The sequence below is a fragment of the Protopterus annectens genome, chromosome 10.part0 (genome assembly GCF_019279795.1).
Source record: "Protopterus annectens isolate FY-2018-M chromosome 10.part0, PAN1.0, whole genome shotgun sequence".
In the NCBI taxonomy this organism is placed as follows: Eukaryota; Metazoa; Chordata; order Ceratodontiformes; family Protopteridae; genus Protopterus; species Protopterus annectens.
Window position 1 is genome coordinate 1,407,661,439 of NC_056744.1, and position 20,548 is coordinate 1,407,681,986.

General features: G+C 44.0%; 1 protein-coding gene across 1 annotated transcript in view; it reads left to right on the plus strand.

The window, feature by feature from the left end:
* LOC122814288 (dynein axonemal intermediate chain 3-like) overlaps positions 1-20,548 on the plus strand; it is a 948,661-nt gene that overhangs the window by 36,033 nt on the left and 892,080 nt on the right. Inside the window, exon 3 of the mRNA XM_044086878.1 lies at positions 2,148-2,270. Within this exon, the coding sequence (XP_043942813.1) occupies positions 2,148-2,270 (123 nt within the window). The remainder of the gene's footprint in view (positions 1-2,147; positions 2,271-20,548) is intronic.

Sequence of the window (20,548 nt, forward strand, 5' to 3'; positions counted from 1 at the left end):
GCCACAGAAGTACTTCACCAAGAGAATTATGGGTGTCAAACAGTTGTCTTATTCTTACCGTCTCAAAAAACTCCATCTTTACTCCATAGCATATCGTCTCACCTACTCCGAGGTGATCTCTGCCTAACATACAAAGCTATGTGAAACCCAGAGCTGTTGGACATGCTACACTTAAAGCAATCCCTCCAGGATAAACACTCTAGGGATCTAAACCTTGTTACTACAATAAATAGAACATGCTGGACGGATAGATTCCTGTCCCAGAGACTTCCCTTACTCTGGAACAAGCTACCTATCTATGTCAAGGAAAGTTCCTCATTAGCACTCTTCAAGAAAAATCTTGCTGAATTGATGGGAATTAGGAAATTCACCCCGGGGATCACTCCTGTGGCCCTGCTTGACAGGGGCACAGGAAAATAACTAACTTTCTTGGGTGGCAAAAGCTGGGGAACCTTGTTGGCTAGGCTTACATAGGCCCTAGCGCCAGTAGCCTAGTTGGGTTCTTTATCTGCAGATAGCTCATATATTTTCTAACTGTGCGTATATTTTCTCATGTTAGTTTTTCAACATATTCTCTTTGTATCACCACTTCCATTCTTAATTATGAAAATGGAACATCCTTTTTCCTAATGATTTCACAGTACACAACTCATTTTATGTCCTAAGATCTGCTCTTGAAGGTTATTGTCCCTTTTAATTTTTAAATAGTATATGAATTCTGTTCATAACATCTGTTTGGTTTTACTTGTTAACTTTTCTTTCTCGAAAGTTGTAGAAATATCTCTTGAAGAGGTTATCCACGCCTGTGTATTGCTATCAGTCCATTAGAACTGCTGAATAGGGTGGCTGATTAAGCAGTAATCCACGAGTGGTTGTGGGTATATAAGGATTTTCCCATGGGTGATATGGTTTGATCAAAATGGAAAATCTCAAATGATTAAACAAAGCCAGCCGTAGGTAAATCTTGATATACACCACACCCACTACTGGGTTATTATTATTATGCAATGACATTACTTAAAGAAACTGATTAGCTTTCCTAAATAATGTCTTTGGATAATGGCACTGTAATGTTCTTCTTTAATGTTTCCCTTTCATCCACATTTTCTGATGCACCGTGCATGCATACGGGAGTTACATTTCCACACTTGTACAGTACATCAGTATTGTTGAAGGGAAACAATGGACAAAAGAGAATCTCTGCTGCTGATTTTTAGCATGCATTTTTTGAAGGATATGAAAGCTAAATATTAAATGTCTGTAATTATTTAATAACTTCAACCCCAGTGGCTTTTTAGAAAACTAATTTTTGTATGTAGAACAGACAAGTACTATAAGCAAAAATCTGGACATTCTTCAAAGATCCAGACAGTTGAGACGTACGTGAGTCTGCCAAGATTTAAAGAGGGGCAGCGCAAAAATACAAGGAAAATCAGGTACATTTCTGTTTCTTTACTTTTGCAGAACACACCTGATTTTTCTTGTATTTTGCTTTGCCCTTACTAGGATATTCCAATAGAAAAGTCTGGTGGCTCAATGGTACTTTAGGGGCTGGACTTTTTTCTGTTGGTATATGCTCGATTTACAACAGGCACACTGGTTGGGCTGTCCAGTCAGCGTGCACATTTTTGAATACCAGTGACTCGTCATTGTATAATTGTAGTTTAACTATGATATAAATGATTCTAATAAGGTTTGACTATTTTTAGATTATTATGCTACAATAAGGCTATATTTAAAACTGTGGAGAGCAGTCCTTTACAGCGGTGAGAGTAGGAGAGACAGAATCCCAGAAAAGCATTCAGATATTTTATATTTGCTATTCATGTTTTGGCAGAGTTGTTTTGATCAAGGTAATTTATATTTGTAAATGTATTTCAGTGCAGCCTAATGCCATTGTCTTTTGAGGGAATTTGCATTTTGGGTTTCTTTATGACAATAATGTTTCCTAAGCTATGCAGTTCTTAATGCTCTGTCAATTCAGTTGTCCACCGACATTTTCCCAAAGTTTGTTTATTAATTTATTTGCTTATTAGTCTTTATTGATATTTTAATTTGAGATAAATGTATATTATTTACATCGCAAAAAAATATTGGCATTTGCCTTAGCACCTGTAATGCTAAAGTCTTTTTTTTTTAATTTGAAGCCTGGAGCTGTGGCTGAACATCCTACAAAAACACCCACTGTGCGATACTGTGCAGTATCTTCTATAGAACATGGACACAGAGCAGTAGTAACAGACATTTACTGGTTGCCTGAGTACTATGAGGTAAGACTCATTTAGTTATTTGACAAGGGTACAAGGGTTGTCATCACTGCTCCCTGTATGCCATGAACAAGCTGTACACTGTAGGGAAAAACACTAAAATATGTCTTCTCTTATGTACCATGGCCATTTTTGCAGAAACAGATTATGCTGTAGAACACTTACTCATTGATTGTTTGTTTGTTAATCACATAGGTGAGCTGATCCATAGATCCTTTTCAGTCATGAGCTGAGATGAACCATGTGACAAGTGCAGAGCAATAGTAAGGAAGCACAAAACATTTCAGTTGAATTTTAGCATAGCACAGTTACACAGACCATATAAATGTAGTCCAACATTATGAAAGATAATTCATTCAACATAAACACAGTATATAATCTGTGTGAGTATGTTGCAAATAGTAGGTGATATTTAATATTTGCACTGATTAGTGTTAAGGTGTTTGAAAAGGGAACCCTGATAGCACTTGTTAGTGAACATGCCATGTCTGTGTCCTTCAACAATATGGAGCTGAAATTAATGAATCTGTCTTCTCATCCATGGTGTTGCAGATCATATTCTGAGACAGGCATATGCAGCAGCTACCTCAGACTAGATCTGTTTTAGCATGCTTCAGCAGCATATGCAGTGTTATGATATAGGGTTTTCTCATGCCACTGGCAACATTAATATATCCGTGTGCACTATTTGATGTTGTAGTCCTTTAAGCCACCTCTAGTTTTTCCTGTAGCTCTGAATCATCAGGTACAAATAGCAGTATTTACGGCTTTGACATCGGCTACTGAATGCACTTTTCATCTCAATCCATATAGTTACTTTTTAATATGTGTGTGTGTGTGTGTGTGTGTGTGTGTGTGTGTGTGTGTGTGTGTGTGTGTGTGTGTGTGTAGATACATATATACAGATAAGTTTGTGTGTGTGTGTGTGTGTGTATAGTAACATAGCATGTTGGAGTCTCAATGAAATGAGTATAAAAGTATGAATTTTTTGATGTGTGTAATATTGTGAAATATTTTGTTACCATTGTTTAAAGTGTAGTGACTGTTATGCTTTCCCTTTTATTTATTTATTGACATTTGATTACCAGGAAACTCTGACTGGGTAGAGGCTCATTTTCAGTGAGAAAAGCTCCAAATTATTACAAAACATTTTAAGAACAATAATTTTACATTCTTCAAAATGAACACAAAAACCATCTGCAGTTTATAAGAGGAAACATGTATTCAAGGCAAAATAATTCTGGCACGAAACCTCAAGATATTTAAGAGAGACAGAGAGAGTAACTCAGAGATAAACTCCGACGGATAGAAAGAACAAGGTTCCAGAGTAGTCTGGTGGAGTACTAGAGTATTTTGTTCTAGAAGAGACCAATCAGAAGGATAAGCCTACCGTTGGAGAGTCCTAGTGATCTTAATATCTGTCATGGGAGTAAAGACTGCATTTAATTTCTGTTTTTTTATATATCACTAAGGTACTGTAATATTCTTTTAAACAGAGATCAAAGAAAACCCCGGAGCAAGTGGTATGCAATTACAAGAGACTTTTCATTGTGCATGGACTGTAAGGAATTTTTATGTTCTAAAAAAATGTCAGAATGTTATGTTTTTGCTGGGCATAGTCAACCCAACTGTTGTTTCACATTAATAAAACTGTTTTTGAGAATACCCAAAGGTGTCATCTCTATTTTGGTAGATACAGCTAGCATGAGCTTCAAATACTACAAATCTTCTGCTTGTGCCAGTGATGTAGAGGGATAACCCCTTCACTATGGCACAGGTGACCTGAGTTTGAGTAGTTCCTAAGGTGGTTGATGGAGCAGTTAGGGAGGATGGGCATTAGGTGGCATACTGTCAGATTTCGCGCACACATACACACACACTGATTTTCATGAGGAAGCAACTGCACATTGCCTGCTGTGGCTGAACAGGTCAGCCCTACTGATGTCAGCCCTTTGCTGAAGTAAGGGTCTGTTCAGCATGATGCCCATTGTATGCCCCACTGATGGGCTGTCACTGGCGAGTGGGCATAGCAGCAGAAAAAAATGAATCTGATGTTGTCAGTCTTCATTTTATCTTTGACACATGTGACTCGGTTCCGAGTTTTGGAACTGGCTTGGCTGTCACAACAGTTCACACCAACCAAAAACTCCTGAGTCAAGTCCCTACCCAGAATTGCCTCTCTCTAATTACCTCAGATCTCATTTGCCACTTATCTGGTAAAGATGCGTCAGCTGAACTCTCCTTGAGCTAAGTAAACATTTGTTGTTTATTACTTTTATATTTCAGATTTTCAATCTCCTACTCAGTTAGCTTACTTTGTAGTACCCTCTCTGTCCTTTAACCTTTACTGTTTTTGTGGAGTGAATGTTCTGTCCCTCTTACCATTTGGTATCTGTCCCACCTTTGCTGGTAGTGCTATCCCTTTCCCCTACCTCTGGTAGTTTTTGGCATATCATCATTGGTAGCCTTTCCTTCTTCCTTCCTTCTCAGTGTTTTGTGTGTGTGTGTGTGTGTGTGTTTTTACCATGAGTGTATCTGCTGTTGATCTTTTTCATTCAATATGGCAGAAAAAAGCAAGGGAACTACTGGCTTTAAATCCTGTTATGGTTTTAGCAGAAAAATGCCAAGCTCCAGTGGTCATACATCTTGTGTGCATTGCTTGGGCCCAGCGCACTTAGAGCAGCAGTGTGACATTTGTCAGGACTTTAGCCACTGGGCCTTAGTTGAAGGAAAGAATAAATGTATTTTAAAAGGTTTATTAAATGCATCCTTTGAAGAGGCCTTGCCTGGTCAGCCTGGAGGTGCTAAATCCAAGGAGTCTTTTCCTTCATCGTCCTCATCAACCTCAAAAAAGAGAAGTCACTCGGTGCTGACATGACCCTGCTCTCCAGCTCATAAGAAGTCCAAACCTTCAGTTCCCACAGCTTCTGCGGAACCAAAGGTGGATCTGAGAAAATCTATGGAACCATCTCCATCAGCTCCGGTAGCAGTGACTACCTTGGCGCCTCCACATTTGGTGCCATCCTTTGAAATTGCTTCCCCATCTTTGGTGCTGATTATGGTATCAACAGTGGTTTCAGAACTCGTTCCCTCATCGGTGCCTATAGCCCAGTAACCACAGTTTCTTTTGGTTCCCAGAACCAGATACTCTCCTTCGGTAGACCCTATTGTGGGGCAACTACCAAGTCCCTTTTTGGAGAGGCCAGAATCTCCTTTGGCCTTGTCAGTACAGTCCTCAAGGAGTCTGTTGGAAGTCGACGTTGTGAGGTTGGTGGACCAGCTCCTTGTGGCGAGGGGTCTATCCATGTCTTCCCAGGCTTCAGTCCCTGTTAGAGATAGGCATCTTTCTCCAAGGACTCCATCAGACTTTTCTTCCACTAACCACTAAGGCTTTAGAGTCCTCAGCTCTGACTTCCCTGATTCCAGCTGTCCTGGTGCCGACAGCTTATGTCTTCAGCTCCAGGCTCCACCCTGAGTTCCTCAGTTGCTTTGGAATCGATGGACTCCTGGGGTCGTAGCTCCATGACACCATTTGTGGGCTCTTCCTCGGCTCTAACCTCGGAGTGGGGTGGGACCACATTTCTGAGGTTGTACTTCCCAGTTCTGGGCTCCCATCCCTCTTTGGGAGTACCTGTCTTTCAAGTTATGGAGAGGGCATTGGCCTCCGCAGGCTCCTAGTTGGTTTCTCCCCCATCGGAGCCTTTCTCCAGGATCTCCTCTGGTCCAGAGCTTCCATCAACCTCCACACCCGGCCAATGAGCACCGACATGGCTGACACCCCTGCACAGGACCCTACTTCTTCTGATTCCTTCTCAGAAGCTCCCACTGAGGATATGGCTTGGAAGAGGTCATGTAAGAGGAAAGACCTTGATTCCCTGGAGGACTCTATTACAGGAGACACAGATTTTGTCTTTGGAGACATTCTCTAAACATTAAAGCAGAGGGATGGCCGGAAGTCCCAAGACCCATCCTTGGAGGAGTCTGTGTACCTGCAAACATTTGGTGCTCACCCATCTACCTCTTGGATGACCCTGTCGGCTGGTGATTTTATCAAACTGATTGCCCAGCAGGCATGGAAGGCCCCTGATTCCATAGAACCAATCCCCAGGAGACTAGATAAAATACTTTCAGCTTCAGAAGACCATCAGCATTGGGCCAAAGGTTTAGTAGTAGATGTCATAGTGGTTGCAGCAGCCACAAATAAGGAGCTGGCGGAAGAAAGTTCCACTGTTAATCCCCCTAACCGAGAGTCTGGGGCGATGGACAGATTTAGAAAGTGGATCTGCAGTTCTTTGACCTTTGCTTTGTGGTCATTGAACTTTTTAGCACTCTTTACTAGACTTCAGAGGGACCTGATCAAGGAGCTGTCAGGTACCCACATTGGAGCTGTGTCTGATGAGGGTCAGGATAAAGTAACCTCCCAGCTTGCCACCCTGGAGTCTGTCTCTAACTCACCCATGAGACTTATTGCACATGCAGCCAAAGGGACGACTAGGTCAGCGGATTCAGACGTAGCCATAAGAAGGCATGCCTGGATGCACCTGTGTGTGTTTGCAGAGCCATTCAAGTCTTTGTTCATCAATGCTCCATTTAACGGAGCTTTTCTTTTTGACTCTAAAGTTAAATATACTTTAGCCAGGTGTGAAAAAGATGGAAAAACCCTTTCTGATGTGGGTGTACGTTTTTCCACTCACCAGCACTCCTAATCCAGGAACTACAGGAGCAGGAAAATGTGGTTTAAAATGCCAACTATACGGCAGAGATTGGCCCACAAAATCAGGGTTCCAGAGATTCTTTCTCAGGGAAACCCTACCAGTGCTTCTGAAGGGAAGCCCAATTGCTTGCCTCTGGAGGCAGTTTGGGGAGACTATCCTTGCACCCACTGGCCTGGCAAAAGTTAACCACAGATGCTTGCATGCTAAGGATCATTACCAGAGGTTACCATATTCCTTTCGAACTGACCACAAAAACAGGAAGAAGGATCCCAGATGTTCCACCCAATCAGAGGGATCAGGCAGCTCTGGAAATTCAAAAGCTGCTAGAAGAAAGAGTCACGCATGAAGTCCCACCAGACCAGATAGGATCCGGATTCTAATCAAGGTTCTTTGTGGTGCCAAAAAAGATGAGACTGGAGACCAATATTGGATCTCAGCGTTCTAAACAAGTTTGTTCAACAAACAAAATTCTGGATGGTCATGGTTCAGTTTGTTCTTCCCTTCTTGGGAAAAGATGATTGGATGTGCTCTGTAGATCTCCAGGACGCATATTGCCACATAAAAATGGACAAATGTTCCGGGAGATTCCTTCACTTATGGCTGGGACCCAATCATTTCCAGTTTTGAGCTCTGCCCTTCGGTCTCACCACAGGACCTTGGGTGTTCACCAAATGGATGGCAGCAGTAGCAGCTCACCTGAAACAGCATGGATTCTGAGTGTTTCCATATTTGGACAACTGACTTCTTACCGCACCCACCAGACATCTACTCATAGAGACAAGAGATTTCTCCCTAAGCATTTGCTCTGACCTTGGTGTAACAGTGAATCTCACCAAATCTCAGCTAAGCCCAACCCAACAATTGGAATTCATAGGAACCTACCTGAATATGACCTCTTGCATAGCCTCTCTTCCTATTCATAGACTGCAGAAAATAAGATCACAGGTAGCCATTATTCTCTCCAACGACCATGTTCCCGCTTCATTAGTTCTGAGGACACTGGGATCAGTTGCGACAGAAATCACTTTAGTGCCATTAGTAAGCTTCCACATGAGAATACTACAGTAGCTTCTATCCTCCCAATGGTCTGTTCTTACTCATTCTCTGTTTCACCTCATCTGAATTACCAGTCATTGCAAGAAGGACTTATCTTGGTGGATGGAATCTAAGGAAATTCTTTTGGGCCAACCATTTGTTTCACCCCATCCCCAGGCCATTGTGACTATGGATACCTGCCATATTGGGGGGGGGGGCATTTTCATGGCACGCCTGTCCAAGGCACTTGGTCCCCAATAGAGGCCAACCTGCATATCAGTGTTCTGGAACTGAGTGCAGCGCTCTTAGCATTGCAAGCCTATCAAACTGTCCTCACTCTAGAAACAATTAATTCAGACAACATGTCGGTTAGTCTGGTACATCAACAAGCAAGGCAGAACCAAGTCTTACCCCCCTTGTACAGAAGCCCTTAGAGTGTGGCAATAGGCAATCTCTTCAAACCATTTTCTGGTAGCTGTGTACATCCTGGGGAGCTCGAACATGATAGGAGACAAATTAAGCAGATGCATCCTCCTGCCTCATGAGTGGTCTCTCAATCCAAGAATGTCGAAGGGGATTTTCCATTGCTGGAGCCAGCCTTGCTGCAATCTGTTTGCATCCCCCAGAACAACAAGGGCAGCAGCTAATTCACACTAATCCCCCCTCAGGTGGGAGTCCCTGAGAGATGCTGTCCTTCACAATTGGCCCTCATGACTACTCTGTGCCTTCCCCCCATCCCTCTAATACCTCTTTTCTTGAAGAAGGCCATAAGGTTGAAGAGCAAAGTGATTCTCATTGCCCCATTTTGGCCTTGACAAGTCTAGTTCCCTTTTCTTTGGCCTTATCTACTTCAACGTCCATGGACTCCTGGACCTGGATCCAGATCTCCTGTCCCATCCTCAGGGACTAGTTTATCCCAACCTAAAAAAACTCAAGCTTACAGCTTGGTTGCTCAAGTTCCATTGATTGCCAGGTGCAACAACTTATCTTCCCCAGTCCAAACAATTTTGCTAGCTTCCCATAAAACTTCCACAAGGAGACTCTGCCTCAGCAAATGGAAAAGATTGTCCTTATGTGCTCGCAATAACAAACTTAATCGTTTCTCAGCATTGGTTGAAGAGATTTTGCAATTTTTGTCTACTCTCTTCAAACAAGGAGCTTCCTCTTCTGCTATCAGAGCTCAACTTGCTGCTATTTCTAATTTCCATAACAGTTTTGAAGGTCAGTCTTTAATTTCACAAAGACTGTGCAAGGTTTTCCTAAAGGGGACTTTAAGATTAAAGCCTCTCTGTAGGAAACCCCTCATCCCATGGGATCTTACTATGGTCTTGCAATCCTTGGTTCAATCACCCTTTAAGGTGACAGCTACCTGTGACTTGAAATTTCTTTCATGGAAGACCATTTTCTTAATAGCCATTACATCCGCTAGGAGGATTTCAGAAATGCATGCATTGTCCTCAAAACCACTATATTTGATTTTTTCATAAAGATATAGTATCATTAAGAACCAATCCATCTTTTCTTCCTAAGATCATATCTGAGACTAACATTAATCAGTCCATTGAGTTGCCAGTGTCCTTCCCTAAATTTTCCAACAAGGAAGAATACTGCTTACATATGTTAGATGTTCACAGACAATTGCATTTCTATCTCCTCAAAACTAAAGATTTCAGGAAGTCGGACCAGTTAATCATTTCCTTTTCCGGTCCTTCCACGGGCAAATTAGTTTCAAAGATGACATTGTCTAAGTGGTTAAGAGAGTGCATTACCTTTGTCTACAACAAGAAGAACCTCCAACTGTCAGCCCCAGTTAAAGCACACTCCACAAGAGCTATAGCCACGTCTGCTGTCTTCCGTTCCAAAGCTTCCATGGATGACATATGTGCAGCTGTGATGTGGGCTTCCCCACATACCTTTATTACTCATTACAAAGTGGATCTGCTCTCCAGGGGAAGAGCATCATTTGATTCTATTGTCCTCAGGAATATCCTTCCATAAGGCCTCCCAAGATTCAAGGTAGCTGGGGACTCTGTCCCATATGTCAAGATAAAATGAAGATTGACAACATCAGATAAAGAAGTTATATACTCACCATAACATTCCATCTGTGTTGTCGATCTTCATTTATCCTTGACACCCCACCCTCCTTCAGACTCCTTGAGGAATGGATCTTAGTCCTAGTTGTTGGATTCTTCATGTATGACCTTGGACGTGGCTTCTTCAGTATTTATAGTATTACGTTGCCTGGTCTTTATTATAGCTGCAAACTCTATATGACATAATTAGAGAGAGAGACATTTTGAGTAGAGACTTAGCTCAGGAATTTTTGGTTGGCATGAGCTGTTGTAAGGGCCGAGCCAGTTCCGAGACTCGGAACCATATGTCAAGGATAAATGAAGATCTACAACCCAGAAGGAACTTTATGGTGAGTGCATAACTTCTTTTTTCCATGGCTGCCTAAATGATATGCCCTCCAGGCCAACCTTTAACCCTGGCAATGGGGGAATGAATGAACCAATTGACCAGGGGTAGGAACATAAATAACCTAGAACAAATAGAGTGTGACAGTGCTAGACTTGTACAGACTGCATTTTATAACTGTGCCAACAGTAAGCTCATAAAATATCCTATGTTAATAGATGGAAAATAACTATAGGGACTTCTAGATTCTGATAGTACGATAAGCCTCAAATTGGTCATTTTTTAAACAAAAAAAACTATGTCTCTAAAGCTGCCAAGGTTGTGTGCATTCACAGGAATAAAATGAGCTACCCAGTAGCCCCGAGTAGAATTTCAGACAGCATTTGGGAAAGTTATGTGTACTATGGCTTTAGTACCATACCTTACCTATGACCTGAGCATTGAAAAAGACTTTCCCTATTTTAAAGAATTGTGGAGACAATGGGAGGTGAAGGCATAGCCAACATTTGTGGTCCACAGCCTAAGGAGAAAATAGTTTTAGGGACTCCACACCTCTGTTCATACCCCTGTAACAGAACCTACCCTTGTTTCCATCAGTAAACCAGATGGGAAATTTGGTTTAGGAATAGTGTTGATTAGTCCTCAGGGAGTAAAACAGTTGGTGAGTACACCGAGAGGGTCTATATTAGAACATCGAGGTTTCAAACCTTCGAATGTTCTAATATCAAACCCTATGCAGCGAAAGCTTAAAATGTCAAAGCAACAGAAACCCAAATTTTTTCTTAGGGAAAGAATTTGGTTGTCCATTTCTGTTGCTTCGGTATTTTCAGTGCTGTGGTGGAAAGCTACGGGTCGGGTTCAGGTAAGTGTGCAATTGTGTGGATGTGACGGTTAGGGAGGGTTAGGTGAGTTAGGGTTAGGTATCTGTGCGATTGTGTGGACGTGAGGGTTAGGGCAGGTTAGGGTTAGGGAGCGGGTAAGGTGAGTGTGCGATAGTGACGGACCTTAGGGATAGGGTTTGGGTTTGGGTTAAGCTAAGTGGATAGTTAGTGGTGTGTGTATAGTTTAGTGTAGGGGTAGGTGTAAGATTTTAGGTGTATGTGTGTGGATTGCTGTTTGTTTAATGTGCTTGTGTTGTGTGCATGTGTTTTGGAACAGCAATTTTTTTCCCCAAGGAAAAAAAATCGCTGTTCTGACAGTTCGAGATTGTACACTTTTGCTTACAAAGGGTCAATTAATCACCGTTCGCTTTTTTAAGTGGTCTGTGATCTAATATAGACCCCACCGAGAGAAGAAAACATTGTAATCATTAGACACTAAAGATAGCCAACAAGAGAAAACTGGAGTCAATGAAAAAAACAGAGACAGGCACAATACAGTACAAGAAAGGAAAGAAAAAAGTTTAGAAAACAAATTCTGTGCATCACCCAAGTCCATTTAAAAGTCCAGGGAAGTTAGGACCTTCAGGATAATGAAGGAAAGAAAGAAAGAAAAAGAGAGTCAGTCTCTGCAAAGTCAGACCATAAAGATAGTGTAGAAGACAGAAAGGATGTTATTTTCCAAACCCTAGATGTAGACCATCACAAAATCAAAACTAAAACTCAAATAACACACAAACTTGTAAAGTAAAAGTGAAGGAAGAACCAGGGAGTAAAATAATCTTCCGTTTAATACATAAATTATGCGCCTTCGACAACTATCAAAGAACTTATTCTATCAAAGGATTCTGAAAAAGTCCTTTGATAGGATGAAAGCGCTTAATTTATGTATTAAACAGAATATTATTTTACTCCCTAGTTCTTCTTTCGTTTTTATTTTACAAGTGTGTGTGTTACTAGATGTAGACCATAATTAGCAGAAGGAATAGGGAGGCACTCTAGCTATCTTGGGGGGGGTGCTTATCATTCTTAGGAGAAGAATCGGACATTGTGACTACTGTGTCATTCTTAATGGGAGAAAAAGTAGAGCCTTTTACCTTTTGAGAGGCTACCAGATGGAAAAAGTAGCTATTGGATATTTAAATAGGCAGATGGGTACTCTAAATATGGGATAAAACCATTTTAGGAGAAAGGTTGGATGTTGAGACCATGTGCCAGTCTTAGCAGGAGAAGAAGCAGAACCATCTGCCTACCAAGAGATGAAAACTAGCTGTTTGATCTGTGAGAGATTAGACTGATCTTTAAAAAGGCCCAATGGGAGGATGAGGATGTCAGCAGGGCTAGGAGGAGCATATCTAGGGTGATAGGAGAAGAATTCACCACATTTGCTTTCTACCCTACCCCTGTTTTAAGGTTTAAAGTGATTTATTATTTTGGGTGACCAAGGGAAGGGAAGAAATCGCAAGGCAACTGCTAGTGCCTAAGCTCTATAAAGAACTAGTGATGAAACTAGCACATGATCATATCTTGGTAGAGTATTTAAGTATGGACAAAAAATAAAGCCTGAGTCTAGCCAAATTACCCAGGCATTGGGTAAAAGGATAGAAAATTTGTTCAAGATGACCTAGGTGTCAAAGGATGGCTTCAAATCTCAGCTTGTAGAGCCCACTGACGCCAATGCCAGTGACAGACATATCATTGAGAGGAGTGTTATGGACATTTTGGATCCTTTCGTTGACATTGGAATCAACCCCTGCTTTCCCATTTTATTAATGGGGTTTGGGTGTCACATCACAAGTGACCATCACCTAGAACCAGTGCCAGCTGACTATCCCTGCAATGTTACTGCATACACACACACATGTCCAGACCAGTTTAGCATGCCCAGTCAACCTACTGCATCTCTTTGGAATGTGGGAGGAAACTGGAGCACCCAGAGAAAACCCACATGAGCACAAGGAGTACATACAGATTCCACACAGAAGGCAACTCAGCCGAGAATCAAACTGGTAAACCTCTTGCTATGAGGTTACACTGCTACACTGTGCCATGTTCTTTAATCAAGTCTATTAATATGTACAGTTGATGTTGTCCTTCTCATTCTGCTTCATTAATGGGTTATGGATCCAATTCTCGGATCTGACTCGGCTGCCTTCTACAGACTTCACCTTCCAGGCTCAAGTTCCTCCCTTACCCATAATCCTCTGCTCTTAGCTCAACCTCCTCAGATCACGTTTGCCACCAGTGTGTACAGATGAGATTTCCAGTGCTCTAGTAGATAAGTGATTTCTTTAAAAATCTAAGCCTTAAAATTTAAACTAATTCTAATTTTAGTGCTTTTATTTCTAATTGTAATTTTGATTTTACTTTGATATGTTTTCCTTGTAATTTTTCCTCTCTAACCTTTTAGTGTACATGAGGTCTTTAGGGCTTTCCTTTCCTTTTGGGTTTTCGCCCTTCTTTCCTTCTTCAGAAAAACAAAAAACTAAACTTTCCTTAAGTAGTTTAGGTTTTCTTTTAGTATGGACAAGGCATCGGGTTTCAAAAGGTGTGCCTAGTGTAACAGGAAAATCCCACACTCAGACACACATGACAGATGTGTTTACTGTTTAGGAGTGTCCCACCTGGATTTCCCTTGTAATATCTGTGAAGGGTTTAATCCCAGAGCCATTCAAGAGAGGAAAAACAAACTTATCCTGAAGGGCTTTCTGCTCACTCCTTTATCATCTCCAGGGGCTCAACCGCCCACTAAGGAATCATATGGCTTCAAAGTTAAGAAACACTGACACAAGGAGTTTAGGGTGTCTTTGGAGCCTCCGGCTAAAATTCCTGAAGATTCGGATCCAAGAATATTGGCGCTGAGACTCATGTTGGCTTCATCGGATCCAATAGACTTGACAGCTCCAAGTGAGCCTTCTTCAGAACTGCAATCTACCAAATCTCAGGTTCCAGTTACTTTCTTGGATCCTAACAGATTGGATCTAGGCACTCATACAGCTCTTTGCATCCACAGGTCCCCGGAGCTGCAGTCTACAATTCAATCACCTGGGATATCTATTAGATCTGTGTCTGTCACGGTTCCAATTAAAATCCTGCAAACTCCTAGGAACTCAAGACCTTCCTTATTGGCTTCTTCCAGATCCTCTAGAAGCCTGTACATTGACATGGACAAGATGGTAGGTCTATTATCAAGGCTCAGATCCAGATGGGGGAACTTCCAGCTCCGTCCCCTCATGGATCTGAGAGTGTTCTTCCCACTTCTTAATTCTCCTTCTCCGATCCGAGTTACAGTTTTGGAGCCCCAGGACAGCAGTCTTCTGTGGGATTCAAGATTGGATCAGAAGACCTTTGTTTCCTCGACACCAAGCATGACCTTGACTACCTCTACTCCAAGATCCTCGGATCGGAGTGAGTCCTGGGTCTGGGATGTCATGGCCTGATCTGAGGGGTGAGGTTCATGTCTGACGTTATCGGATCTTTCCTTCCCCTTGGAGCTTTGGCCCTCAACAGTGCTGGTCCAGTTTTATCTGGGAGCCAAGATTTGGGTGTACCCCAGCCTTCTTTGGGAGCTTTGGCTCCTAGGGAGTTCTGCAGGTTATCCCCAGGATCTTCGACTTTCCAGGTTTTAGAAAAGGCTATCTGTGCAAACAGGGCAAAGGAGCCTTTGACTTCTGCTCCTCCCCATGCTCCTGCATTGGATCTGGATCTTGAACCTTCCATTTTTATCCAAGGTCAGCCTGCCTCTACAGACCTTCAGACTATTCCACCTGAGGTGGCCCCGTCCACTTCTGACTCCTCCCCTGAATATCCCATGGAGGAGATACCCTGGAAGAGGTCATGTAAAAGGAGGCACTTGGACTCCCCTGTGGAGCCCCTTACAGAGGGTATGGTTTACAATGAGGGAGAGGGGTCTCCCAAATCACCACTGGATGATGTCTCCTTTGCAGACATCTTAGAAATTTTAAAGCAGAGAGGTGACTGGTCAGCCAAAAACCCCTCTTCTGAGGAATCTGTATTCCAGGAGGCATTTGGGGAAGGCCCAGCTACATCTTGGGTAGTCCCCCAGCCGATGCTGTTACAGATCTTGACACCAGTCTGGCCTGGAAGGATCCAGACAGCATAGAGCCTGCACCAAAGTGCCCAGACAAAATACTTTCTCCCCCTGAGGACCAAACCTTTTGGAGTAAGGGCATCCCAGTTGATGCTATGGAGGTGGCAGCAGCTACAAAGAAAGAGCTCACTTAGCAGAGATTGACTGTCTACCCACTGAACAGGGAGTTCAGAGCACTGAACAGGTTTGTGACGTGCACCTTTGCTTTGGTGACTTTTTTGCTTAGAGCACTTCATTACTTGGCATATTTTATTCCCCTAGAGAGAGACCTGGTTAAGGAACTCTCTGTGTCCTTGGTGGAGTGCATGCCTAAGTAGGAACTAGATAAGATTTCTCCTAAGCTGATCACTCTTACTTCCCTGGTAAATTCTTTCATGAGGTTCATTTCTCGTTCAGTGAAAGGATCCTCAAGGGCAGCTGTTACCGGCATTGCAATACATCTTCATGGATGAATGAGGCTTTGTGATTTTTGTGGTGCCCTTTAAAGCACCCTTTGTCAATGCCCCCTTTGATGTTTTTTCCTTGTTTGGACCATCAGTTAAGGACACCCTAACCCTCAGCGAGCAAGAAGGTAAGACCTTGTCTGCCATGGGATCAAGTTTTCCACCCCCTCAATGAACCTACTCTAGGAATCAGAGGGGCTAAGAAGACTTGGTTCTGTAAATCCCAAGGTTCTTTTCCTGATCAAAGTGGAGAGTACTCCTCTAGAGGCAGAGGAGGAGGCCTTAATGATGGACACTGCCCTAGATGTAGAGGGGGCCCACAAAACCATGGCTTCACAGAACCTTTTTCTGACAAGCCCTTTCAGCTCTCCTGAAGCACTGCCCAACTGTCCAATTCTCAAGGCAGCCAGGGGCCAGTTTTCCCTGCACCCAGTCGCCTGAGTGCAAAGCATAATGCCTAGCAGCTATTAAATTCCCTTTTCTCTAACCCCTCCAAAAATTCAAAAGAAACTCCCTGACAATCCACCCAGCCAGATGGAGTTGGCAGTTGAAGAAATCAAAAAATTACTGCCAAAGAGTCATCCAAGAGGTCTTAGGTGAGCAGAAAGGATCCAGAACTTACTCCTGTTTCTTTTTGGTGCTAAAGAAAACAGGGGACTGGAGGCCCATCCTAGACGTAAGCAAACTCAATCTATATATAAAGAAAGAGAAGTTCTAGATGGCAAAGGTTCAGTCTGTCCTTCTATTACCAAGGAAAGATGGTTGGATTTGCTCTGTGGACTTAAAGGACATGTACTATTGCATAAAAATAGACAGGTGCTCCAGAAGTCATCTACACCTCTGCTTGGGAGCCAGTCACTTCCAATTTAAAGCCTTGCCCTTTGGTCTCACCATAGCCCCCCGGGTGTTTACCAAATGCATGGCAGTGGTTGCAGCTCATCTCCGACTGCAAGAGGTTTCAGGTATTCCCACATCTAGACAATTGGCTCCTAACTGCCCCCACCCATTATCAACTGTCTCAGGCCAGGTACTATCTTTATCAGACGTCCCACTTCCTAGGCATCACCATAAATCCGGACAAGTCACAACCATTGCCAGTGCCAACTTTGGAATTTGTTGGAGCCCAGCTGAACACTATTATGCAGATAGCTTCTTTGCCTCAACATCACATCGACACATTGAATCTTCAGGTCCAGGCAAAACTATCTCACCCTTCTCCTCCTACCAAATTGCCCTGCGGTCTGTGGCATCTGATATAATATTGGTACCTTTAGCCAGATTCTGTATGTGCATTTTTCAGTGGGCACTGTCTGTTCAATGGTCAGTTCTACATCAGTCCCTATCTGTTCCTATCACGTTGACCAACATTTGTAGAAGTCATCTAGAATGATGGATTCACTCAGACCTGATGGTCAACAGGCCTTTCATCCTCCTACCTCAGTAGCTACAGTGACCATGGATGCTTCCCACTGGGGGGGGGGGGATTTCAATGGGAAGACGGTCCAAGGCATGTGGACTTACCTAGAGACCAGATTGCATATCAGTGTCCTAGAGATGAGAGCTGTCCTCTTATCATTGCAAGCCTTTCTGGAGGCTTTCCCTCTGGGGACTATTGCTATTCACACAGACAACATGTTAGCCATCTGGTGTATCGACAAGCAAGGAGGAAACTATTCATACCCACTGTGCAAGAGAGGCCATGAGGGTTTGGGAATGGCCAGTCTCTTCACACTGCTTTCTATTTGAAACACATGTAGCAGGGAAATCCAGTGTATTGACAGACAGGCTCAGCAGGTCCATTCTGATGCCTCACAAGTGGTCCCTCAATCAGTCAGTAATGAGCAAGATATTCGACTGTTGAGGTCTCCCCCGCTGCGATTTCTTTGTATCCCCTTACAACAACAAGTGCAGCTGTTATTTCACTCTGATACCTCCTTCAGAGAGCTCCCCAAAAGACGTCCTAGTCCATGATTCCCCCCCGGTCACCTTTATGCTTACCTTCCTCTTCCACTGATCCCAAGATTTCTTCAAAAAGCTAAATGGCTAAGAGCACAATGATCCTCATTGCCCCTTTTTGGCCTCATCATTGGTTCCCTTTCCTCTGCTCTAACCTCAGATGTCCTCCATGGATACTAGTACCCAAACCAGACCTCTTCACTCACCCCATGCTAGGACTCCACCTGGATCTCCACTCACTCAAGTTAACAGCATCATTTCTCCAGTTCCCATAATTGCCAGATGGTCCAGGTTTTCCTCACCAGTCAAAGTTATCATTCTAGCTTCCCAGAAAGATTCCACCAAGAAAGTATACAAAAGCAAGTGGAAAAGATTTTTTTTATTTGGGCTGTTAATAATCACATTGATCCCTTTTAAGCACCTGTTTCTTCAGTCCTTTCCTTTCTGGAGTCTGTTCAAAGAAGGTTATAGTTTTGTGACCATAAAGCTCCAGTTAGCAGTCATATCCAATTTCCATTTGGGTTTACCTTCGGGTTCTATCACTTCAGCCAGGTTATATAAAGCCTTTATGAAAGGTATTTTTCTTCTTAGACCTCCGATCAAGGACCTCACTTCTCTGTGGGATCTGTTATCCTGCAAGCTTTGACCCAAAGCCCCTTTGAACTGGCTAATGACTGTGACTTGAGTTTTTTATCCTGGAAGTCTGCTGTACTCATTGCTATTACCTCAGCAAAAAGAGTTTCTGAAATGCAGGCACTTTTGTCTAAGCCTCCTTATATTATTTTTCACAAGTATAGGTTTTTCCTCCATACTAATCCTTCATTCATGCCAAACATAGCTACAGAATGTAACATAAATCAGTGCATTCAGTTACCGGTGTTCTTTCCTAACTATTCTGACAAAGGAGAATATATGATCTGAAGTAGGGACTTCATTTGTCAGCAACCTGTGGGTCTTGGATCCGATATCGGATCCGAGCCGGCAACTTGTTTCAAGCTAATGGATCCGAGCTCCTAGCTCCTCCCCTCACCCATAATCCCCTTCCAACCCTCCATGACCTCAGATCTACTTTGCCGCGCTAGTGGATAGCTGGATTCCATTGAGCTCAACAAGTAAATCATCAGTTAAGTGTGTTTTTCTGTCAAATTCTCTTCCTTTTTTAAAAAAATAAAGTGTGTAAGAGTTAGGTACCCTGTAGTGAAAAAAATATTTCTTTTACTTAGTTTTTTCCCTCCCTTCGCTGGTCGTTAGTGAGTGTGTGTGTGTGTGTTGTGTTTTTGGGGCCTGTGTGTTTGTGTAGCACTACCTTTTTTCTTTTAAGTATGGCTGAGGCCCCAAAAGCCATTTTTTCTAAATGTACCGAGTGTGGCCATAAGCTCTCCCCGGCTGATGGCCACACTCGGTGCGTTCGGTGCCTTGGGGTTGAACACCTCACCTCAGGCTGTACCATTTGTGCAGCGTTCAACCCCAGGGCACTGAAAGAGCGGAGGCCGAAGCTGGTCCTGGCGGGACTTTTGCCCCCGGACTCGGCTCCGGCCTCCGCTGCTCCCGTGGCACTACCACAGGCTGTGGTTGTTGCCACTCCTGCCCCCCTTCCTTCGGCCGGGACTCAAACTCCCACTAAAGCGCCGGAGGACAGGGAGGCCAGGAGGGAGAAACGGAGGGAGAAGCACCACAAACAATGGGCCGAGGCCTCTGCTTCGGCCCCGCCAGCTAAGCGGGCTTCTCCCTCCACTGCTTCTAGGTCTCCTCCTCCTCAGCTCCGATCCCCTTGTTTCTCCCCGGGGCCCGAGGAGGAGGAGGCCCGATCTCCATCGAGGTCATCGAGGCGGCATTCCAGGCCTGCCTTGGTGGCCTCTTCGAGATCAACATTCAGCATGTCTGATGCAGACTTGGACCGGATGATGCGAAGATTCATCCAGGCCCAGCTGCAGATGGGATTGCTCTTGCCTCCCCCCCTTCAGGAGGGAGCTCGACACCTTTTTTCCATCCAATTGCTCCTTCTCCAACCCGCTACCCAGGTTCGGAGCATTCGGAGCCGAGCAGCATTGGAGCTGGGGGTGGGTCGGCGCCGACAGTACTAGGTACTTCAGATCTGACCCCGCCCTCGAGCCTGTCGGATCCGACCTCTCGGAGCCGTGGCCCGAGCTTCGGATCCAAGGGATTCATTGTGCCTTCGGCTCCTTCCAGGTTGGAGTGCACTGGTCGTTCGGATCCGATGGTCTCGGTGCCGGTTCCAGTCCCTTCATCGGATCCGAGTGGGATCCGACTCTCGGAGCCCAGAGAGAGTGGTTCCCCCTCGGCCTTCGATGTAGTGGAGAGGGCTTTGTTGAGAGCATCCGGTCCCCCGGCCCTTGTCTCGGCTCCACCCTGCACTCCCTCTTTGCTGGGCCAGGCTTCCATCACCCGGCCAAAGGGACAGCCTGCTTCAATGTCCCAGGTAGTTCCACTGGAACAGGATGTTGCTGGCAAGGCCTCCTCAGACAGCCCCCCCGAGGAAGTGCCCCGCAAACATAAGTGCAAGAGGAGGCACGTGGACTCCCCTGAGTCCTTAACTGAGGACACGGACTTGGATGAAGGGGAAGGCTCCCCAAGATCACCCCCTGAGGATGTCTCCTTTGGAGACATCATGGAGATGCTGAGGATCAGAGGTGGGTGGTCTGCCCCCAAGTCTTCCTCTGACGAGTCCGTGTTTCTGGAGGCATTCGAAGAAGGCCCGTCT